Source organism: Phyllostomus hastatus, unplaced genomic scaffold (genome assembly GCF_019186645.2).
Source record: "Phyllostomus hastatus isolate PE091 unplaced genomic scaffold, TTU_PhHast_1.1 phas_contig_40, whole genome shotgun sequence".
NCBI classification, from domain to species: domain Eukaryota; kingdom Metazoa; phylum Chordata; class Mammalia; order Chiroptera; family Phyllostomidae; genus Phyllostomus; species Phyllostomus hastatus.
The window spans coordinates 99,493,241-99,512,751 of NW_025333872.1; the positions used below are offsets into that span (position 1 = coordinate 99,493,241).

General features: G+C 68.6%; 1 protein-coding gene across 2 annotated transcripts in view; it reads left to right on the forward strand.

Moving 5' to 3' along the window:
* Positions 1–1,208: 1,208 nt before the first annotated feature.
* The window catches only part of SMOC2 (SPARC related modular calcium binding 2), a 75,020-nt gene continuing 56,717 nt past the window's right edge, over positions 1,209–19,511 (forward strand). Inside the window, exons 1-2 of one of the 2 annotated variants that reach the window (XM_045844201.1) lie at positions 1,209–1,225; positions 1,931–2,183. In XM_045844201.1, the coding sequence (XP_045700157.1) occupies positions 2,100–2,183 (84 nt within the window). In that variant the 5' untranslated portion in view covers positions 1,209–1,225; positions 1,931–2,099. Of the gene's footprint in view, positions 1,226–1,930; positions 2,184–19,511 lie in introns of those variants that run through there. The other variant, XM_045844202.1, reaches the window with a different exon arrangement.

Consider the following 19,511-nt stretch of genomic DNA (forward strand, 5'->3'; position numbering starts at 1 on the left):
CGGGTGCGCTGCGTCCGTCTCGCTGAGATCCATCCGCCGTGGGCTCTGCAGATGCTGCGCGGAGGGTGCGCTGCGGTCCCCAACGAAAGGACCCGGGGCCTGGGCCCCGGGGCTCCTCCAGACCCTCGGAGGAAGTGGGCCCCGGGGCCACGGTGCCACCGCTTCTCGGACCGGGCCTCCGCGCCACTCCGCCTCACCTGTGAGATGGGAACCGCCGGACCCTCCCCTCGCCTGCTGTCCCTGAGGCTGAGGGGGGCGCACGGAGCAGCCTGTTTTTAATTTTCCGAGTTCCAGGGAAACGTGCACAGAATCAAATAAATATTTCAGCCGGCGGCCCGCGTCCTCCCAGGGAGGTGGGCAGGCAGAACGAACGTTCCGTTCAGTGGCACGTGACTCTTCAAGGATACGCGTCCGCCCTGAATGTAAACGTCCTTCTCCGGACCATCTTAGAATTTGCAGTATGCAGCATTTGCTTTTTTTTTTTTTTTTTTACCTCAGTTTTCATGAACGTTTCCTAACAGCATTCCTTATTTACTTAATCCCTCGCAGCTGCTTCGCTCACCTGTTTCCGTGCGCCCTCGGGCCGCCCCCAGGGTTTTATTAGGGTTTCCTCCCGAGCCCCCGAGCCGGGAGGAATGCGTTCAAAGTTCTCGGCAGATTCTCCGGGCCAGCGCGTTTGGGGGAGCTTCTCCAGCAGGCGTCTCTCCCCTGTCTTCCCGGGGCCCTCTGTCCACCCCTTTCCTGGGGGGGCCGGGAGCCTGTCCCTCTGCGGCACGGGACCCCCGCCCTTGGGCCAGCACAGCCTTTGCCTTGGCGGCCGGCCGGCCCACAGTCCGCTGATGCAGCCCCTCCCCCACGGGACTACAGCTTCGGATTAAACATCAGATTAAAGATCAGATTTGGATTTTCTGTGTTCGGTCCTTTTCCCCCAGTGCCCCCGACCAGTCAATCGATGCATTGTTCTTGCAAACCTTCACTCTTGGTTTTCGGCGAGAGCCAGAATTAGGGCTATTCCCTGCAAAGCTGTAAGCCAAGGCTAAACTATTTCAGCAATGCTGTCTGCAATGGATACTATCCAGAGTTTGGGTGTGTGAAATTCTCCTGGTTTCCAACCAGTCCCCACCCGGGAGTCTGCAGCCGCTGTGGCCCGTCCTCCCTGCACAAACAGGCGGCCGGCTCTGGCGGCGCGGCTGCGGAGCAGCCACCTTCCAGCCACCGTTGCCGGGTGGGTCTCGGCTGCTGCGTTTCGGACCCCGAGCTGTGGGTCCACAACGGCCCGCGTGGGTGAACCTGCGGGAAGACGCCACAAGTGGCTGTCCCGGCGTAATTTCTGGGTGACGCAGTGTGGCTAGCTGCCCCTGCTGGAAGCCCAGCAGGCCTGAGAAGTGACGTTCTGGGCTGGACGAGGTGGCAGGGGAGCCCAGGGGTTGAGGAGAACCACGGTGCACGGGGTCGGCCGGGCACCGACTCAGGCTCCTGTCGACGCTGCTGGGTGAACTAGGGCTGCTGGGTGATCCAGGCTCCGTGGTTGGTGGTGCACGGGGGGGGGCCCTGGGACAAGAAGGGGGCGCAGTGCACCTCGTGCTTGCGCCAGGGAGCTTCCAGAGGGAGCGTGCACGTCTGTGTGCATGCGTGGAGTGTGCATGTGCACACATGTGTGTGCATCCGTGTGTATGCCCGTATGCCCGTGCAGGAAGGAGGCATGCACGCAGCACCGACAGGCCACAGCATCGCCCTGGTGGGCCCCTTGGGGGGCTCTGGTTCAGCAGACCCGCGCCAGGGTGGCCCCTGGGCGGGCGCGGGCATCTGAGCCCAGCGGGCGAGGCGGGGAGCGCGGGAGGTGGGGCTGGGGAGCGGAGGGGAGGGGAGGAGGGGAGGGAGGGAGGGACGGACGGAGGAGGCTCCCAGACGCGCTGGAGTTACTTGACAGGAGCCAGGGAAGCCGCGCGGACGCCCGCGGAGGAGCGCTCCGTGCCTGGAGGGCAGCTGGTCGACTCCGGGCTGCCTGGAGCGCCGGGGAGAGGACCTCGCGCAGCCCCTCTGCCCGGCTCCCAGCCGCTCTGCGTGTCGCCGCTCCGGGCGCGCGCCCCGCCCTCGCCATGCTGCTGTCCGGGCTCTGCTGGCTGCCGCTGCTCGCGGGGCTGCTCCCGCCGGCGCCCGCGCAGAAGTTCTCGGCACTCACGGTGAGTCCCGGCCGGGTCCCGGTGTCCCCTTGGCCCGGGCTCTGGGCGCCGAGCAGGTGACCCTCGAGGAGGTGGCGCCTCCTCCTCCTGGCGGGGCCGAGGCAGGTGGGACTCTGGTGGGTGGGCGGCGTGCGCCTCCGGGCTGGACTGCCGCCGGCTGCGGGGGGCGCACCGGGTGCGGGCGCCGCGGGTGGGCGGGGGTTGGGGCGTGCTCCCCCACTTGCGCGCGTACACTGCCGGCGCCGCCCCCGCAGAGAGTGCAGGCGGACCCACCAGAGAGTCGGCGCCCACTCGCCGCTGACCCAGCTGCCAGGAGCCCCTCTGTGCGCGGGTTCCCTGCGTGGGCGCTCGCTGGGTGTAGGGGCTGCCGGCCGAGGGCCCTCCCTGTGGCCCGCGAGTTCTGCTGGAGTCTCCTGGGGACCTCTCTAAGGGAGGCGAGGAAAAGCAGATGGCGTTACAAATAAAACCGCTTGTCAGTGGGGTGCGCAGGCAGAACTGGGGGGAGGAGGCACCTCCAGGCCTCTCCCAGGGCCGGGGCTGGGCGCAGGCCACGCGCCCCAGCTCGTGGGTCAGGGCGGTTGACCGCTGTGTGTTTTCCTCTCTTAGCTGCAGCTTCTGGGGGACGGCCTTGGCCGGCGCGGCGCCCAGCGCCAGGCACGGAGCTATGTGCAGGGGCCGCGCCAAGCCACCGGCCGCCGGCCGGCCGGCTGCAGCCCCCAGCTCCGGCGGGCCTCGTGGGCTCGCGGCGAGGGCAAACCCGTAATTAATGCAATCTGCAGAAACGAGAACATCCCCCTTACACATGTTTTTGAACAAGTGCTTGAGAAAACACGGAGGTGGAGAGGACACCTCTGGCGGAGAGACGCTTTGGGGCGGCCAGGGGCTCGCCCCGCAGGCGAGCACCGTGTGGAAAACAGAGGCTGGGGTCGGGGTCGGCTTTCCGGCACATCCTAAGCCCTCCGGAGCCTTCCCTTCTCTTTTAGAGCCGTGCGCGGGGGAAGGAGCCGGCGAGTTCGTGGTTCATACCTAGAATTCTTCTGGAGCGGCCGTGGGTCCCTGCCTTGTCTCAGCCTCCGCGGCCTGCAGATTAGAGTCTGCGAGCTGGGGGCGTGAGGGGGGGTTTTCACACGCTCGGCTCTCCCCTCGGACTCGCCTCTCCCCGGAGGGTCCACTGCCTGCGTGCACGTGTGTGTGCGTCTGTGCACACGTACACGCGGCGATGCACACCCATAAAAACAGAGCCCCCTACTCCACCTTACAGTGCATGGGAGGCTGGGGCCGGCTCTCCCAGTGCGACCCCAAGTGTGCCCCGGCGCTGGGGCGGCAGGTTGTCCGCCGCTGCCACCGAGTTTCTGGACCTGCCCAAGGCGGCAGCCTGTCATCTGCCAGCTGGGCTGGGGGAGCCCTGGCCAGGTGGTCCCCCCACCCCAGGAGCAGCAGAGTCCCTGTGGTTAGTTGTCGGAAGAATTTAAATCTCCGCAGGTTTTCTCCTCTGCCCTCCTCGCCCGCCCTCTCCTGATTTCCCCGTTTGCTCGGAGCCTCCGGCCCTTTGCCTGCGACAGCGGCTCTCTCTCGGGCCGGCGGGGTGCCCGGCAACGCCCGCCCCGCGGGGGGGCGCCCCCGGCGACAGACCCTGAGGGCCCACGGGGCCTCTCTTACAGCACTGCCCAGAAAGCTTCTGGCTTCGAAACCACATTTGCAAATGAAGTGCTGGGCTGCTTTTGCCTGCAGGAGAAAAGTTGAAAGCCGTAAAGCATTTTGGCAGATCGCTTCCTACCCCACCCCTCGCCCGGGGCATCAGGAAGTGGCCGAGGGGCCTCGTGGGGGTGTCCCACGTGCCGGGTCTCCCCGGGGTGCTGGTGTCTCTCCGGCCCCCTTCCTGGCCTGTGGGGGTGTCTTTTGTTGGCCTTTCACCGGTCAGAGGGGCGGCCTCAGCCCGTGGGGATGGGCGCGGCCGCCAGCTGTGCTCCGGAGGCACACTCCCGGCTTTTCTCTGCGGCACCCCCCTCCCCCCGCACCTGTGACGTGGGGCAGAGTCGTGGTGTCTGTTTAACTCGTGTGCAGACGAGAGGTGTGCTTCCAGCGTGCTCGGGGCACATCAGTTCTCCAGTTCACAGTGTGTCTGCGGGCACCCACAGCACGGCCCCTCCCGCGACGGTTTCAAACGCCCTAATTACCGGCTCTCACGGGCCGTGCCGTCAGGGGTGCCTGCACATGGGACCCCTTTCTCTCCACCTGTCGCAGCGGCCGGCCGAGGGCATGCCCCGGTGCTTGGTGTGCGTGCGTGCGCATCGCCGACTGTGAGCTGCGCACGCTGGCCGGGCCGTGGAGACCGGCGCGGTTGGTTCTCCGCCTCCTGCTCCGTCCCCGGCTTCTCACCGCCCAGCAGCCGGATCCTCCGCCTCCTGGGCCGACGGGTTTGCCGGCCCGGCCTCGCGGAGCTCCGCCCGTGGCCCCGCTCTTGGGGCCGTGCGCAGCCCAAGGGTGTCACTGGGCGCTGCGTCCCAGACACAGAGAGTCTGCTTTGCTTGACAAGCACCTTTTTCGTATGCTGCCCTAAGACTTTTTGTTTTTCCTCGTGACTTTCTAATGGCTCGGTGAAGCCTCGGAGTTTTCCGGGTCGGCAGGGTGTCCGCGGCGCCCACTGCGCCCTCATTTGGGCCCGAGTCTCTCTCGTCCGTGAAGACGTGGGTCCCTCCAAGGCCGGGCCCCCCCCACCTTCCGCTTCTCATGTGAGTGGTCAGCCTTTTAAATAAACTCCCGTGCGGGGCTGCGACGGGCAGTGACCGCCCGCGGGACTCGCCGGCCTCACGGCAGGCTCACATCCTCTGCGCAGCGGCGCTGGCCGTGACGGGCGGCCGGGGAGCCCGCTCCGGCGTGTGTCCTGCGGGGTCGGGAGGGCGGCGGTCCCCGTGCCCCTGTGCCAGCGGCCGCTGTCCCTCGGTGCCCACGCCAGAGGGCAGCGTGAGGGGACCCCCACCCCAACCCACCCCACCCCATACCTGTTCTCACTGCCCCCCAAGTGCCCCGTGACACCCACACTCGGCCGGGGGTGCTCTGGTCTGTGTCCTCGTTGCACCTCACAGCAAGCCGACGAGGAACGCTCCGTTGTAGCCGCCTTGGGGGGGGGGGAGGGGCATGAGACTCCCGGAGCCCCTGTCAGAGCCCCTGGGCCTGAGGCTGATTGAGGGGCTCCCAAACCCAACCTGAAACTGTTCTCCTTGCTCCAGGGTGGGGGTTCCCACGAGGGCCTGGTGCACCGGGGGCGGGGCGGGGGGGTGCTCAGGACTCGCTGGGCTAGGGCACCGAGACCAGGGCCGAAATGGCGGCTTTCCTCCCTGCATGTGCCTCTTTGCTTCGAAAGAGAGGGAAGGAGACAGAAAAGAGAATTTGCTCAAATATCAGTTTTAGTGTGTCCTTACTAGTGTGTCCGGAAGAGGGTCTAACAAGGCCGTCGCTGGGACGCCGGCATGAAAGCACTCTCCTGTGTCTGGGCAGCCGCGGTGCGAGCCGTGCGTCCTCCGGTTCTGGCGCCGTGCTCACTCCGAGTCTCTGGCGCGGGAGTGGCCGCGCTTTCCCGCTCCCAGTGCAGCGGCCGGCGGGCCTGGGCACCCTCGGATGGCAGCCTGCCACCTGCCAGCCCCCGAGGGGCCCCGAGGTGGCCGGGGAGGGGGAAACCGAACGCAGCCACGGTTCCCCCTCCCCCCCGGGAAGCCCGTTCACGTGGCAACCAGACACCCACCCGTCTGGAGTCAAAACCATAAACACGGCTCGAAGCCCCTGCTGGCCCCAGCAGGACGGCTGTGAGCCCCCGGCCGCGGCAGAGGTCGTGGTGCTGAGGGGCAGTGGGGCTCCGAGGGGTCCTGCGTCCGGACGAGCCTCTCGGCCCCCCGGGGACTCGGGAGGGGCTGCGGTGCGACCCTTCAGGCAGGGCAGCCTCCGTGTGTTTCTGAGTGAAAACGCTCCCCACTCCGCACCCACGGACAGACGTGGAGTGAGGAGCTGCGGGTAAAACCGTGGAACTAGAGAGAAAACGCAAAACCGTGTCCTGGGCTCATTGATGGAAAACCGGGATCCCCCCTTCCCGACGGCGTCGGGGGCTGGACGAGATTTCACCGTGAATGTGGGTGTGACTTCAGCGTGTGCATGACCATCCACTGAGCATGTGCCCGGAGCCCACGGAAGGACGGATTCGGAAAATGAAATATTGACTCTACAGGGGCTGAGAAGAAATCGCTGTCCGCGGGAGAACAGCAGGCACCCTGCTGTGGTTCTGTGGCCCCGGCTGGAGGTCAGGGAGCAAAGGTCAGCAGCAACACACACGTGCGGGAAGCCAAGCAGGACGCCACCTCGCACTTGCACTGCCAGCGTTCAAGGACAGAGGTCACAGCCGGAACCTGCACACTGCACCCTCTGGCCCAATGTAACGAGGGTCTTTGACACGGGGCCCAGTCTCGGAGTGACCGCTGCGGCCGTAACGACACCCAGGCCTTCAGGACGTGGGACACCCCGTGGCCTGGAGCCAGCGAGGCCGGCTCTGCCCAAGGAGAACTGCCCGGAGCCTCCTCTCCGCATCGCCCCCCTTTCCCGTGGGTCCCCCCCGCCCCAGCCCGGCCACCTTTCCCCTTCCTCGTCCACACTCGGCCCAAAGCCCCTCCTCCCGCCTGCACTGACCACCGACGTGGTCCCGTCCGTGTAGTCCAGCCCGAGACCCCGTCACCGGAGGTTCTGTAGTTCCTCTCCCTCACGCTCCCTCCCCTGGAAGCGCCCCTGCTGAGTGCCGTCCCGGGGGCCGGCTCGCTGTGCTGGGTGGGCCGCCGCCGCCACCCTCCCCCCAGCAGCACCGGGTTGCCGCGCCCGTCCGTGAGGGAGCCCCGGCCCCCGGCAGGGTTTTCTGGGGGGTGAACCCACGCCTCACGTCCGAGGTTGCTGGTCGAGAGTCCCAGCGGGGACAGCGTTTCGGCGAGCACGCGGGGCTCTGGGCGATCCGTGATCTGCGTGCGGGGCGTGTGCTGCTTGGGAGGCCCCGCTCCGGCGGGCGTCTCCGGGCTGTCGGCCACAGTCCCTTCTTAAAGGGCAAGTCCCCCATTTGGTGGCCACAGACGCCGTCGTGTCCGGGTCGGCCTCGTCCAGGCCGGGGGTTTTGTTCCCTGGTCGCCTGTTCCGCTCCGTGATCCAGGTCCAGAAACACACATGCACCCCATGTCCCCAATGAACACACTCACGGGCACTCGGCTTCCCTCCCGGGGTCCGGGACACCCCTCTGGCTCCCCGTGGCTCTGCCCGCCCCGCACCTGCCCACGTGGACGGGCGCTGAGCCAGGGCCGCACGCCCGCCCTGTGAGGAGGCGTGTGGTCAGCGGTCCGAGGCTGACCCCGAGGGGCAGGTCACCCCATGGGCTCGCGTGGAGACCGCGTGGAGCTGAACTGGGGGAGCCCTGGCGGTGGGGACCCTGGGGGCGGGGGCTGTCCCCTCTCCTGTCTCGGGGCTCCCAGCAGCCCCAGGAGACGAGGTGCCTGCCGCCCCGCAGCCAGGGGGAGGCTGGCCCGGCCCCCGTGCCGTGACCCAGAGGGGCCGAGAGGGCTGTGCGCAGGCGGCGGCCTCGGTCTCCCGGCCAGTGGGCCGCGTGTGCGCCCCGGGGGGCGGTGTCTCCGCGCTCCGGCCGAGATGGAGAAGTGCGTGACCGAGCGCGTCCGCCGCTGACCTGAGCTTCCGGGGGCGCCTTTCCGGGCCGGGACGCGGGGGGGAGGGGGGTGCGAGTTCCCTCGCTGAGCCTCTGTGCCCGCAGACGCGCTCCACCGGGTCTCCTCCGGCGGCGGCGGAACCCTGGCGGCTCCACTGGTCACGCGGAGCCTGGCCCCGGGCGCCAGCGTCCCCGTGAGTGGTCACCTCTGCTGGCTCCCGTGTGGCCAGGCGGGGAGCCCGCCGTCAGAGCAGAATGCAGACGGGCCTTCCCTCCCCCCGTCTGGTCCTGGGTTCTCATCGCCGACGGTCCCTGAGGCTCCGACGGAGCTCTCTGCACGGGAACCCCGCTCCCTTCCCTGCGCTTTTTTTTTTTTTGTCCATATTTCTATAACATGGAGGAAAAATACCTGCATCAAAGGAAGTGCCACAGGGTCCCTCAGCATCGCCCTTCCCCGAGGACCTCATCCTCAGGCAGGGGTCCGCCTTTCTGCTTTCTGGGGGCGTGACTGCTACCCCACACAGCCCCCCGCCCTGGCTGAACCGTCCCCACTGGGGGGCACCGTGGCCCTCAGGCCGGCACAGCCCCTCCGGAGGGGTCGCTGCGCAGCCCAGCGTGCCCCTGCGGGCCGCGGCCGTGTGTGGCTGGGGCTCAGCCCTGCCCGGCCCCCTGATCGGAGCCTCTGGTGCACCACCGCCCCCGACGGCTGCGCCGGAGCTGCCTGAGCCTGCGGCGGTCCTCCGTGTGTGTTCCCGGGCTGGAGCGTGCCTGTGGCTCACTCGGATTTTGGGGGATCCCCTGTCTTCCTGTGGCTGGGTGGCCCCCGTGCACCCACGAGACAGGGAGAGAGGACCCCCGGGAGCCTCCTTTCACTGCCGCGATGCCCTGTCCCCAGGGGGCGTGTCCGCGTCCACACCCCACACTCCCCCCACCCCAGAATCCACGGCTGAACCCCATCAATCAAACGCCACCTCGGGCTTCCGAGTGCAGGTTCCCGTGAATCATGCTCTGCAGACGGCGCGCTAATCCGGTGACTGGCACGTGGCGAGCCCGGCCGTCCTCGCGCCCTCGGGCCGGGGGAGCGCGGCTGGGACCGGAGTCAGACTCCACCGCGCGCCAGCGATGGTATCTCCTCTGCGCCCCCGGCCTGCGGAGCACGGGGCTGGGGCTGGGGCTGGGGCCTCCGGGGCCAGGAAGGTGAGTCACAGAGCCGACCTGCGCCGACACGCCTGCCCCGCTCCCTGCGGCCACCGGCCCGAGAGGGAGCCACTCACGGCGGCAGCCCTCACTCTCAGAAGGTCTGTCTGGTGCAGGGGCCGCCGACCCGGAGCCCCTGCTCGTCCAGGGGGGTCGTCCAGGTGGGGCCCCCTGGCGCCCCTCTTCTGCACTCCTGGCGCTCCTCCTGCCCTCGGCCCCCCTGCCCCCAAGCACAGGTTCCGGGTTCCGTCCCCGATCCATCGTTCACTGCCCATCGGCCATCTGATGCTCCGGGGTGGACGCTCCAGAGCGGACACTGCGGTCAGAACTGTCCGTGCTCCACCTCGACCACAGGGGGGAGCCCGAGAGCAGGCCGGCCCCTCCCTGGGGGAGCGGGGCCCCAGAGGTGGGGTTTCGGGTTCGGGCCACCTGGGGGACAGAAGGGACCCCGGCTCAGCCCGCGCCCAGGCATCTCGCTGGTCTTCCCAGGCCGGAGACTCAGCTCCGGGTGCAGAGACGCCCAGCAGGGAAGGAAGCACCGGGGCCACCTTTTCTTCCAAGTCGCCGCAGCTGGGTTCGCAGTCCGGGCGTGTGCGCTCTGCCCCGGGCTGCCACGCTCAGAGGGAGGCCTGCCGTCTGGCCTGGCCGAGAGAGGGCCTCCGGGCAGGTCCGCGGGGGGCAGAACCCTCCCCACGCGGTCAGCCCCTGCGTCCTCCGCGCTGACCGCCGGCCGGCGCTCTCCCGGAGGGAAGTGCGCAGACGCCCCGACTTCATTGCGATGGGCGAGCCCCAAAGGACTGTGACGGCAGCTTTCCCCACGGAGTCGTCCCTCGCGGGTCGCGGGAGGGGGCTCCGGAGGGGGTGGCGTGCCAGCCCCCAGGGAAGCAGGCGAATGAGAGCCGTGCCCAGCTTTCCCGGGCGTCTGCGCCTGCTCGAAGGGGGGGGGACTTCCCGTGAGGGGGTGAAGCGTCCCCTGCGTTTTGGGGGAAGCTGGGAGCGTCCTGTGCGGAGAGGGGGCCTCAGAGTGCGAGCAGGTGTGTGTGTGTGGGGGTGAAGGGCTATGGGGGGGTGGGCTGGCAGCCAAGGGGGGCCTCCCAGGGTGTCAGAGCAGGGGAGCGGCCTTTGGGGAAGCTGTGATGTGGGGTGCAGACAGGTTCTTCATACAGACGTGATGTTGGGGTACAGCCGTGATGTGGGGTGCAGACAGGCCCCTGGCGCGGCCGTGGTGTGGGGTGCAGACAGGCCCCTGGTGCGGCCGTGGTGTGGGGTGCAGACAGGCCCCTGGTGCAGCCGTGATATGGGGTGCAGACAGGCCCCTGGTGTGGCTGTGGTGCGGGGGACGGGCACTGCGGGGCTCTGGCTGCCCTGCACCAGGACAAGGACGCAGGTGCCACCTGCTCCAGGCCCCGGACAGGGCCAGTGGGGGCCACAGGCCTCAGGCCTGGTCCCGAGTTCCTTTAAAATATGGATGCACTGAATGCGACCATTGTCACAGACTGACCTCCCACCTGCCGCCGTCCCTCTGCGTGGTCTCTGTGAGCGGCGTCGAGAGCGGTGGGGGGCAGGGGGGCCGCCAGGCCGGGGGGTTTGCTGCGTGAGGGGCCGGCCTCATCCCCCCTCATTCCCCCCCGCCCCCCCGGGAGTGCTAGCGTCAGGCTCTTAAACCTGCTCTCTGAGGGACGCCGGTGCTCACGCACCTCAGGTGAGAAAGACAAAGGGAAGAGACGGACAGACTTCGTGGTCACTCCTGAGGGTGGCCCTCCAGCCAGCGGGCGTCCCGGCCAGGTCGTGGGGTCAACCGTCCGAGGGAGGCGGTGTCTTCAAACCGGAGCCCCTCCGAGCCCAACCCAGCGGGCAGCCCGGATGGACGTGCCCGCGCCGGCTGCGGGGCAGGCAGCGGTGCTGACGCTCTGAACCGACACCGGCCCTGCGTCCTCACCCCCAAAACCGCGGTCCCACGGGAGACCGCCGGAGGCCGCAGGACCCAGCCCACTGGGAGGGATCGGCGTGCCGCCCCCTCTGCTGGGGACCCGAGTTCAGCGGGAGGGACCGTAACTCGGCCCCCCGGGCCATGCCGGGGGGTGTCGGATCATGGGGGCTGACTTCTGGGCGCTGCTGAGTCACTGGGACGATGCGGGAGCTGGCCCCACACCCGTCACTCCCGGACACTGTCACAGCTCCTCGCCGGGGAGGAGACGGGTCCACGCTCCGTGTCAGTGTGGGGAGGCACCGCGGGCGGGCACAGGAGGGGACCCTCAGGCAGTCTCCGGGCTCTTACGATGTCCGGGGAGATGTGTTCGACCGAACCCTGAGGGCAGAGCCAGTGCCGCCGCCCTCTGCCCTGCAAACATCAGAACCACCATTTGAGGGGGCGCCCCTGTGCCTGCTGGGCCGCACCGCACGGCCGTCTCGGGGCGCCGAGTCCTCGGGGGGCCCTGGGGCTGGTGCCCCACGAGCAGTGACAGGTGGCGCTTGAGTGGCGTGCACTGAGCTGTCATTAGTTAATCCCCCGGCTTGCCTCTGGGCCGCCTGGTGGTCACCGAGCGACCCAGAGCATCGCCCCTTGTAAACACGCCGGGTGCCAGGTTCCCACTGCGTCCGCGTGGCTGCAGGGGCGATGGCAGGTCTCCACGCCTCCTTCCAGGGCACTGGGCCGGGGCGAGCCTCTGGTCCCGCACCCGCGGCCCCGGGCCGTGCCTGCGCCCCCGGAGCCCCGCCTGTCTGCCTGCGCCCCCACCCTGTCGGAGGTCAGAGGGCCGGGCGGGCAGGACAGTGGGCCCAGCAGAGGGGAAGCTCCGGCTCTTCCAGGTGTTGCCTGCTCGCTGCCCTCTGTCCACCTCCGTCAGGACCGCCCGTCTCGTGTTTCTGAATCTGTCGCTGTTCTGTGGCTGCGTGAGGCTCGCAGCCCGGGGCCCCACGAGAGACCCTGCCGCTGGGGCCTGTTCCGGAAAGACTGTGGGGCCAGCTGAGGGCGGGCTCTGTGGGGCGGCCCGCAGACCGGCGTCCAGGGCTCCCCAGCAGGCGGACCCCCCAGCACCCCCCAGGAGGGGGCCCACCTGTCCGCCTGGGGCGGGGACGCCACGGTGCTGGGTGCAGGCTCCGGCACCAGCTGTTCCCGTCCTGACTCCTGCAGCGGCCACTGAGCTCTGTCTTCAGGGCTGCAAAGTGGGGGGAGGCCGTGGTCCTTGTCCATTTTCCCTGCCCCTGACGTCCCCCCGGGGCTCCGGGGTCCCTGTGGCTCCTGGTGGGACGCAGGGAATGAGGGCCCAGGGCTGGCCAGCGTGGCCCCCGCCGTGCCTGCCACCTGCCTCTGGTTTCCTGTTTCCCTCACTGTCTGCAAACACTGACTCCTCCTCCAGGAAGGCCTCCCGACTGCCGGGCGGGTGTAAACGCCAGCTCCGTGTGTGGCCAGGGACCTTCAGTGAGTCTCACTTCGCGATAATTGCATGCTAATTTGTTAGTGTGGTTTGGAGACTAGCGTGACGTGACGGTTTAAGTTCATGGAACTGGCTGGTAGTTAACCACGTGGAGGCGACTCGGGCTGTGAGCTGCTGTGCTCCAGGCCCTCGTCGGAATCCTTTCCCTGCCGCCCCCTCCGCCCCCTCAGCGCCTGGCAGTGGGGCTCGGACCGTGCCACTCGGCAGGCGGGGACATCGGGACGCAAAGGGACCCAGTGACGCGCCCGGGTGCAGGGCAGGGCCGGGAGTTCCTGGCGGGAGTCACCAGATACAGTCCTTGGGGGGTGAGGTCGCTCCGGCCTGGTACAGAGGTCCCTGTGCTGCTTCAGCACCCAGAGGCCTGCGGCTCGGGCGCGCGGGGACGGCCGCTCCTCAGGGCTGGTGGCTCCGGCTCCACTGCAGCGCCCGCCGACACAGGTTTGCGAGTGAGGAGCTCCCGCCTCCCGGCTCCGCGGCTGTGGCGCGCTGTGCAGGCTCCTTCTGGTCGGGTCACAGAGTCCCCTGGGGCTCGTGGACGAGGATCTGGGTCGGACAGGGAGGGCAGCCCAGGACGGCCTGGACGGGAAGGTTCTCCCAGAGGATCCCCAGGAGAGGCGCCCTTCCCGTGAGTCACGCCCGGGACGAGCTCCGTTGGTGGTGCGGACCCCTCGGGGGGAGGGGCGCCGGGCGGGGGAGCTGGGCGCCGTCTGGGGAGGGCCCAGGGCGTGCTGGGGCCCAGGTCCGGGCGGGGACCTCGGCCGAGTTCCTCCGCGTCTCCTCCCGGTCGTGGGCGTTGGCCTGTGCAGTCTTGACTGACCCGCCTTCCTCTCGCCGCGGTCCTGAGCCGTCGGGAGACCCGTCGGGAGACCCGTCGAAGACGCCTTTGGATCTGTTGTAAACACGGCGACGTGCGCGCTGACGGACCAGTGCCCCAGAGGCTTTCTCTGACGTCCACGCCACCCGCGGGACAGCTGGCCTGCGTGGCACTGAGGGGCCGCCAGTCCCCTCTGGCCACGGGAGGCCCGAGCCGGCAGCAGGTGCACGGCCCGCGTGGGGGTGGGGGTCAGCCTCACCAGCCTCCTGCCGCATCCCTGTGCTGGCCCCACGTTTAAAGGGACATTCACGCCAGATTTCGGCACGTGGTCTCCACCCACACCCAAACCTCCGTGGGGTCTCCATTCGCTCTCATTTTGGTGGGAAGGTGTCAGTGGACGGGGCATCACTTTTTGAAGTTACAGACGTGAAGAGCTGTGTCTCCGTGCATGTCCTTGGGTTCAAAGGCTCCCTGAGTGACGACGGCGGCCGTCGGTGTCCCGGGTGGGGGAGCCCCCCGCAAGGACCCGTCGGACGGCCCCTCAGACCCCTCGCCGGAGGCAGACCCACGAGGCCCCGTCCTCTGCAGGCTCCTCACTCGACCGTCGGGCTGGGCCTCCCGCTGCTCTCTTTCGAGGAGACCCTGGCGGTGACCTCGGTGCCATCGACAGGCATGGATGTTAGCTGGAGCCTTGCACAGCAGCACATGCCACACACGGAGCCCCACGCCTTGACACGTGCGTGTTGTGGGGCGTCCCCCGTCACTGCACAGCGGCTCACTGCTAGGTCCGGGCAGCTCGATTCTGCGGCGACCGTGTGGCGAGACTTTGTCGAACTGGACATCCAGGGCCGTCCTTCACGCAGACGGATGGGACCCCGGCCGCTTCCCCGCCCGGCCGTGCTCGAGGACACACGCCGCGTGGATGAGGGTCAGCACCACGTCCTACGTGTTCTGTTTCACTCGACAGTCGCACCCGGTCCCCGTCGGCTTCAGGACGCGTCGTTCTGACGAGAAGAGGTGGTCGCTCGGGCCTCGGGGTTCTGGGTGGTGTTCCCGGGCGTTCCTGCCACTGTGGTCCCCGCCCTGCAGGACACAGCACTGACCCGTGTGGGAGGCGGGCCGTGCTGGGCAGCTGCCGGCCTGGCCTTCCCGTGGCGCGTCTCGGCCCGGGTTACAGGTGGGCGGCACGCTGGAGTGTTCACACCGTGCACCTGCGCACCCGGGGGTGGAGGTGACAGTGCCCGGGGCCCCGGCCCCTGCGTTGGGCTGCGGCTTTGGGGCACCTCAAGGAGCACACGCCCCCTGGGGTCTCCCCCGGGCTCTGCCGTGCCGCCCCCTGGACCGTGTCCCTGGGCTCGCTGTCCTCGCAGCCTCCTCTGCTGCGCTGAGCCTGGTCCGTCTGTCCGTCTGTCCGTCCAGGGCCCGGTGCTGGCCCCCCGCCCTCTCCATGCCTCTCTGTCAGCAATGCCACCAGGTCCGTGACTGCAAACACCGCGTGCACGCCGACGATCTCTGGATTTATCCGTCCGGCCAGACTCCAGCGCAGGGGTGTCACACTCATTGTCACCGGGGGCCGCAGCAGCCTCGCGGTGGCCTTCCAAGGGCCGACTGTAACGTTAGGACTGTGTACACGTGACTGCTCCGTAACAGTTAAGCGAGAGTGCGGCACTGCCGCCGGGTCGAAACCAGGTGCCGGGCCGGGTACAACAGGGTGGAGGGCTGGGCCCGGCCCGCCGGCCTGGGGTTTGCACCTGCGGCGTAGGTGCTCACGCAGCCACCTCCCTCGGAACAACGCCGCCAAGACCATGTGTGCAGCTGCACCCGGTGCTCACGGCACACCTCAAGGGGGCGCCAGTCCCGTCCACGAGAAGGGGCCGAGTGGCCCAGGCAACGGCGCCCAGAGAGCCCTCTGACTGCGCGGCCGCAGCACTCAGGGACGGGGCCTCAGGCCTGGCCGGCGCCCTGCCCCAGACCGCTGCCGTCCCCCTTCTCGGTGGGGTGGGGAGGGACGCTTCGGGCGTGCCCCCGGCGCCGAGCCACTGCGTGAGTCACTCAGAGGGGCTCCCGTCATTGGTCGCCCCCCCCACACACGTCTGAGCGGTCGGTCGGCCTTCTTGTCACTTCCCTGTTCTGCGAGAGACCCGACAGGAACGGTGGGGGCGTGGGGGGCACCCAAGGGGCCCTCCTCTCCTCTCCGAGAGGGCGTGTCGGGGCTGGAAGGGAAGGGAGGGGGGAGCAAAGCGGGCCAGTCACCTGGGGGCCTTGGACACCTGCTGCGCGAGGTCAGGGGCCGGAGCCGCCATTCCTGGCGTGGACCTCCGGTGCGGTGGGGAGCCAGGCCGAGGGACGAAGGGCCGTCCGCAGTGTCGGCGTGTCCTGCCGCGGTGGGGAGGTGGCGGCTGCAGGACGAGAGGGTCGCTGGGGTGGGGCGCTGAGCAGCACCAGGGTGTGAGGTGAGGCCTCGGAGAGGCATGGCGCTCGGCCAGTTTGGGGAGCCAGGGCGTGCGGGGCGTCGAGGGACAGGCCGGAGGGCGGTCTGGGAGCAGGTGTCTCTGCGGGTGGGACTGGGGGCGAGGTGCTGGGACGCAGGCCCCCGGGGTCCAGTGTGGGGCAGGTGCGGCCGACCGGGGGAGTCTCAGCTGCGTGCTTCTTCCCGCTGTCCCCAGCTGTCGTCTGTGCCCCTCGCGGCGCTGTGCTCCGGAGGAAGGTCACCGCGCTGGGGACGCTGGACCCCCGTCCGTCCGTCCCAGCTCAGGGGAAGGGGCGGGAGCACCCGGTGGTGGGCAGGTCTGGTCCGGCACAGCCCTGGTTACGGAGAACGGACTGACAGTTCAACACATGGTACCTGGTGTTTACGTGTGTGTGTTGGTGGGACCCGTGTGCAGGGTCGATCATCGGCAACGTATTAAAGTCTATCTGTTCGTGGTCTGTAGAATTCTAACGGCAGAGCCCGTCCTCACAGGAGCGCGCGCCACGCCCCTCTGGCCGCGGTGCTGCCGGGGAGGGGGCGGCCCGCTCCCGTGGGCTCGGGGGGCGGGGGGGCTGAGTGGGGAGAAGTGGCCGGGAATCCTGTTGGGACCCCACCCGGGGTCAGGAGGCCGGGTTCTCCCCGGTCCCTCGAGAGCCGGGGAGCTGGTTCCAGGGAGGGTTCACCCACTGGAGTCAAGAGCGAACTGCGGGAACGCCGAGACGCGTTCCACGTGGTCTCTTGGAGGATGGCGGACTTGCACGCCGACCTCTGCCGGCGAGGATTTGTGCAGAAAGACAAGCCCCGTGGGGTTACCTTGCCTCGAAGAGAGGGGCCTGGAGGAGAGGGGCCCCGAGCAGAGCTGGGGCAGCGGGACGGGAGGGGCACGTGTCTCCTGCCCCACCCCCTGCCCCCCGCTCCCCTCCTGCGCGGCTTCCCAGGCCCCTTTCCAGACCGCGCTCTGCCGCTGCCCCAGCCCCCTGAGCGGGGGAGGGGGACACGAGGTGCTCCCGGCCACCGAGAGAGGGACGCTGGCCTCCTCCTCTCCCCCCGTTCTCTCCACTCCAGGCTGGTGGTCGTGGCGGAGTTTGGAGGACACGCATGTGGGCCGATGAGGGCCCCCCTTTTCTCGAGGACCCTCTGCGCAGGCCCCGGGGTGGTGGGTGAGCAGGGGCCGCGCTGGCTTCGGACGCGGGAGGGCTGGGCCGGGATTCGCAGGTGGTGTCCGGACGCTCCCAGGGCCTCCCTGGGGTTTGGAGCTGGGCTGTGCCTGGCCTCTGCTCAGGGGTCAGCGGCCCCTGACTCCTACGTGATGTGTGTGTTCTCGGACACCTTTCTCACACGTTTAGAAGTGCACATGGACCACGTGTGTGTGAGACCGCACGGCTACTCCGCAGGCCCCGGGCTTTTTCACCCGCGTCTCTCGGTCCCCACCTCTGACCCTCCAGCTCCGTGTCCGCGGGAGTGACGCCCCTGGGGGCCCCCAGTCTCCGCTGAGGTCTGGCCGCCACACACACGCTCCGGGGGCCGGGCTTTGGGGAGCGTTTCCTGCTTTGCAGGTTACGCCGACGTTCTCCACCATGTACTTTAGCGTAATTGGCTCCAAATGCCTGGAAACGAGCAGGAGCCTTAAAGGGGAGTCTGGCTGAACGCCCCTGGAAACCTCCTTTCGTCCGCGGGCGCAGTCAGGGTTCCCAGGAGGCCGGGGACCAGCGGCCACGGCCCGTCGTCCGGTCGAGCTGCCCCCGGAAGTGCGGGCTGCGAGGGGTTCATGGACAGCACAGCCGGCGGAGCGGCGATACTGTCCGCTCACAAAGCGTCGTGCGGACACTCTGGACACACGGTCCCAGCAGCTTCTCTCAGTCCCCCGCCCAGGGTCCGCTGTGCCGTGCCACACCTCTGGGGGCCGCGCGTGCAGGGCCTGGGGCCCCGAGGGCTCCCCGCCACCCCCGGGTATCACACACGGAGCTCCTGGCCCACCCAGGAAGCCGGGCTCTGCCTGGGTGGTCCGGCGGTCCGTGGCCGCAGGCCACCAGCGCCGGGCTGTGGGGGTTCCAGTAGGCGCCCTGAATGGACTGCTGAGAGAATGCTTGACCCTGACTTTCAAGGCTGATGTGCCCTTTGACCTTCAGACACTTCTCCCTTTGCCTGCTTCATCTCGTCCGGGACTCACTCCCGGGACACATGCTCCTTGTGATGTCCCCGTGGGGCGGAGTTTCGTACGACCTCCTGGGGGCACAGGGGTGGGATCCGCAGGGAGTGAGGCGCCGTGGGTGGAGGGGGGGGTTGGGGAGAGCGAGCGAGCCAGCGCCCAGGGTGCAGGGCGGGAGCAGGAGGTTGGCTGCCGCCCCTCCCTGTGGGGACGGTTGTGCGTGTCCGCGGCCTCGCTCTCAGCGGCGCCGACTCCGTGTCGCTTCCCTGAGACTCTCGCCCCCGATCGGTGGAGAGCCGTGCCGCGCACGGCCAGGTCACTGCTGCGGCCCCTCGGGCAGCACATGGACACGCTGAGCACCAGCTGTGGGCCGGCCTCTGTGCCGGGCGCTAGGCCACCTGGAGGAACTTGCTCATCTCTGCCCTGTGAGCCTTGCAGACCCACGGGCCCTAAAGCGATTGGCTGAGCGTCCACCGGAACGTTCTCCCGTGCCCCCTACTGTCCTGGCTCGTAAGCCTGGAGGCTGAGAAAACATGGAAGTTGTTAGACATTCACGTGGCCTGTTCCTGGGTGCTCAGGGGGAGCCCGGGTGAAAGGCTGGCATCCGACTGTGGCGGAAGGAGGGCCTGCCCAAGGTCGGGGCGCCTGTGAGTGTGTCGGTGACCGGGGCGCGGAGACACCCTCAGACGGAGGGGCCTGGCTCACAGCAGCGTGCGTCCGGCTGCGCCCCGCTGTCTCACGCGGTGCTTGTGGGCTCTGCCCGTGCGGACGAGCTGCTCTGACCCACAGGGACCGTGACCGAGTGTCAACCACGGCGGTTTTTATTGTGGAAGACAGTCTCACGCTAAGGGAATAGCCGGCATGATGCTTCATTAAGCAGAACTCGAGGGTAACACCGTTCTTACTGAATCTGAGTGAACATTGGCCAGGAGCAGTGAACAGACCAGGAGATCTCTTCACTGGCGGAAGTGCTAAGCAGCAGCACGGGCCTGTGTGGTCATCATTGTTGAAATCGGTGCTGGAGGGAGGCAGGGACAACGGGGCAGGGGTCAGAAGGGCCCTTGCGGGGAGGAGAGGCTTTCGGGCAGGACGTTCGGGCAGCACGTGCCCCTCCCCAGCTGTGGGGCTGGGAACCCCGCCCCCGTGCAGGACGCGACCCTGAAGACGGAACGACAAGAACTCTGGGAGACGTTGGTCAGGGGACCGGAGGCCGGTGAGGAGTCCGTCAACCCCTTTGAAGAGTCTCGTGTCCCCTGCAACGAGGCGGCGCGAGCAATGTGGAGAAGGACATCCTCGGCCGTGTCCCCCGTGCCTGGCTCCCTGGGTCCGGACGGGCCTCCCCGTGCCACCCGCCCCCGGGAAGTGTCCGGAAGCCGGGCACCGGGGCGTCTCCGCCGCGCTGTCGCCGCCATGCTTCTCTGGCTTCACCGAAGGCCTGAGAGGTCTGTCCCGGTCCCCCACGCGGGGCAGATGCGCAGTTCTGCTGTGGGTGGCACTCGGGGACATTGCTCCAGTCCCGGTGTCACCCCATCCCACATCTGTCACCCCACCTGTCGGGTCCTCTTCTCCTGCGACAGG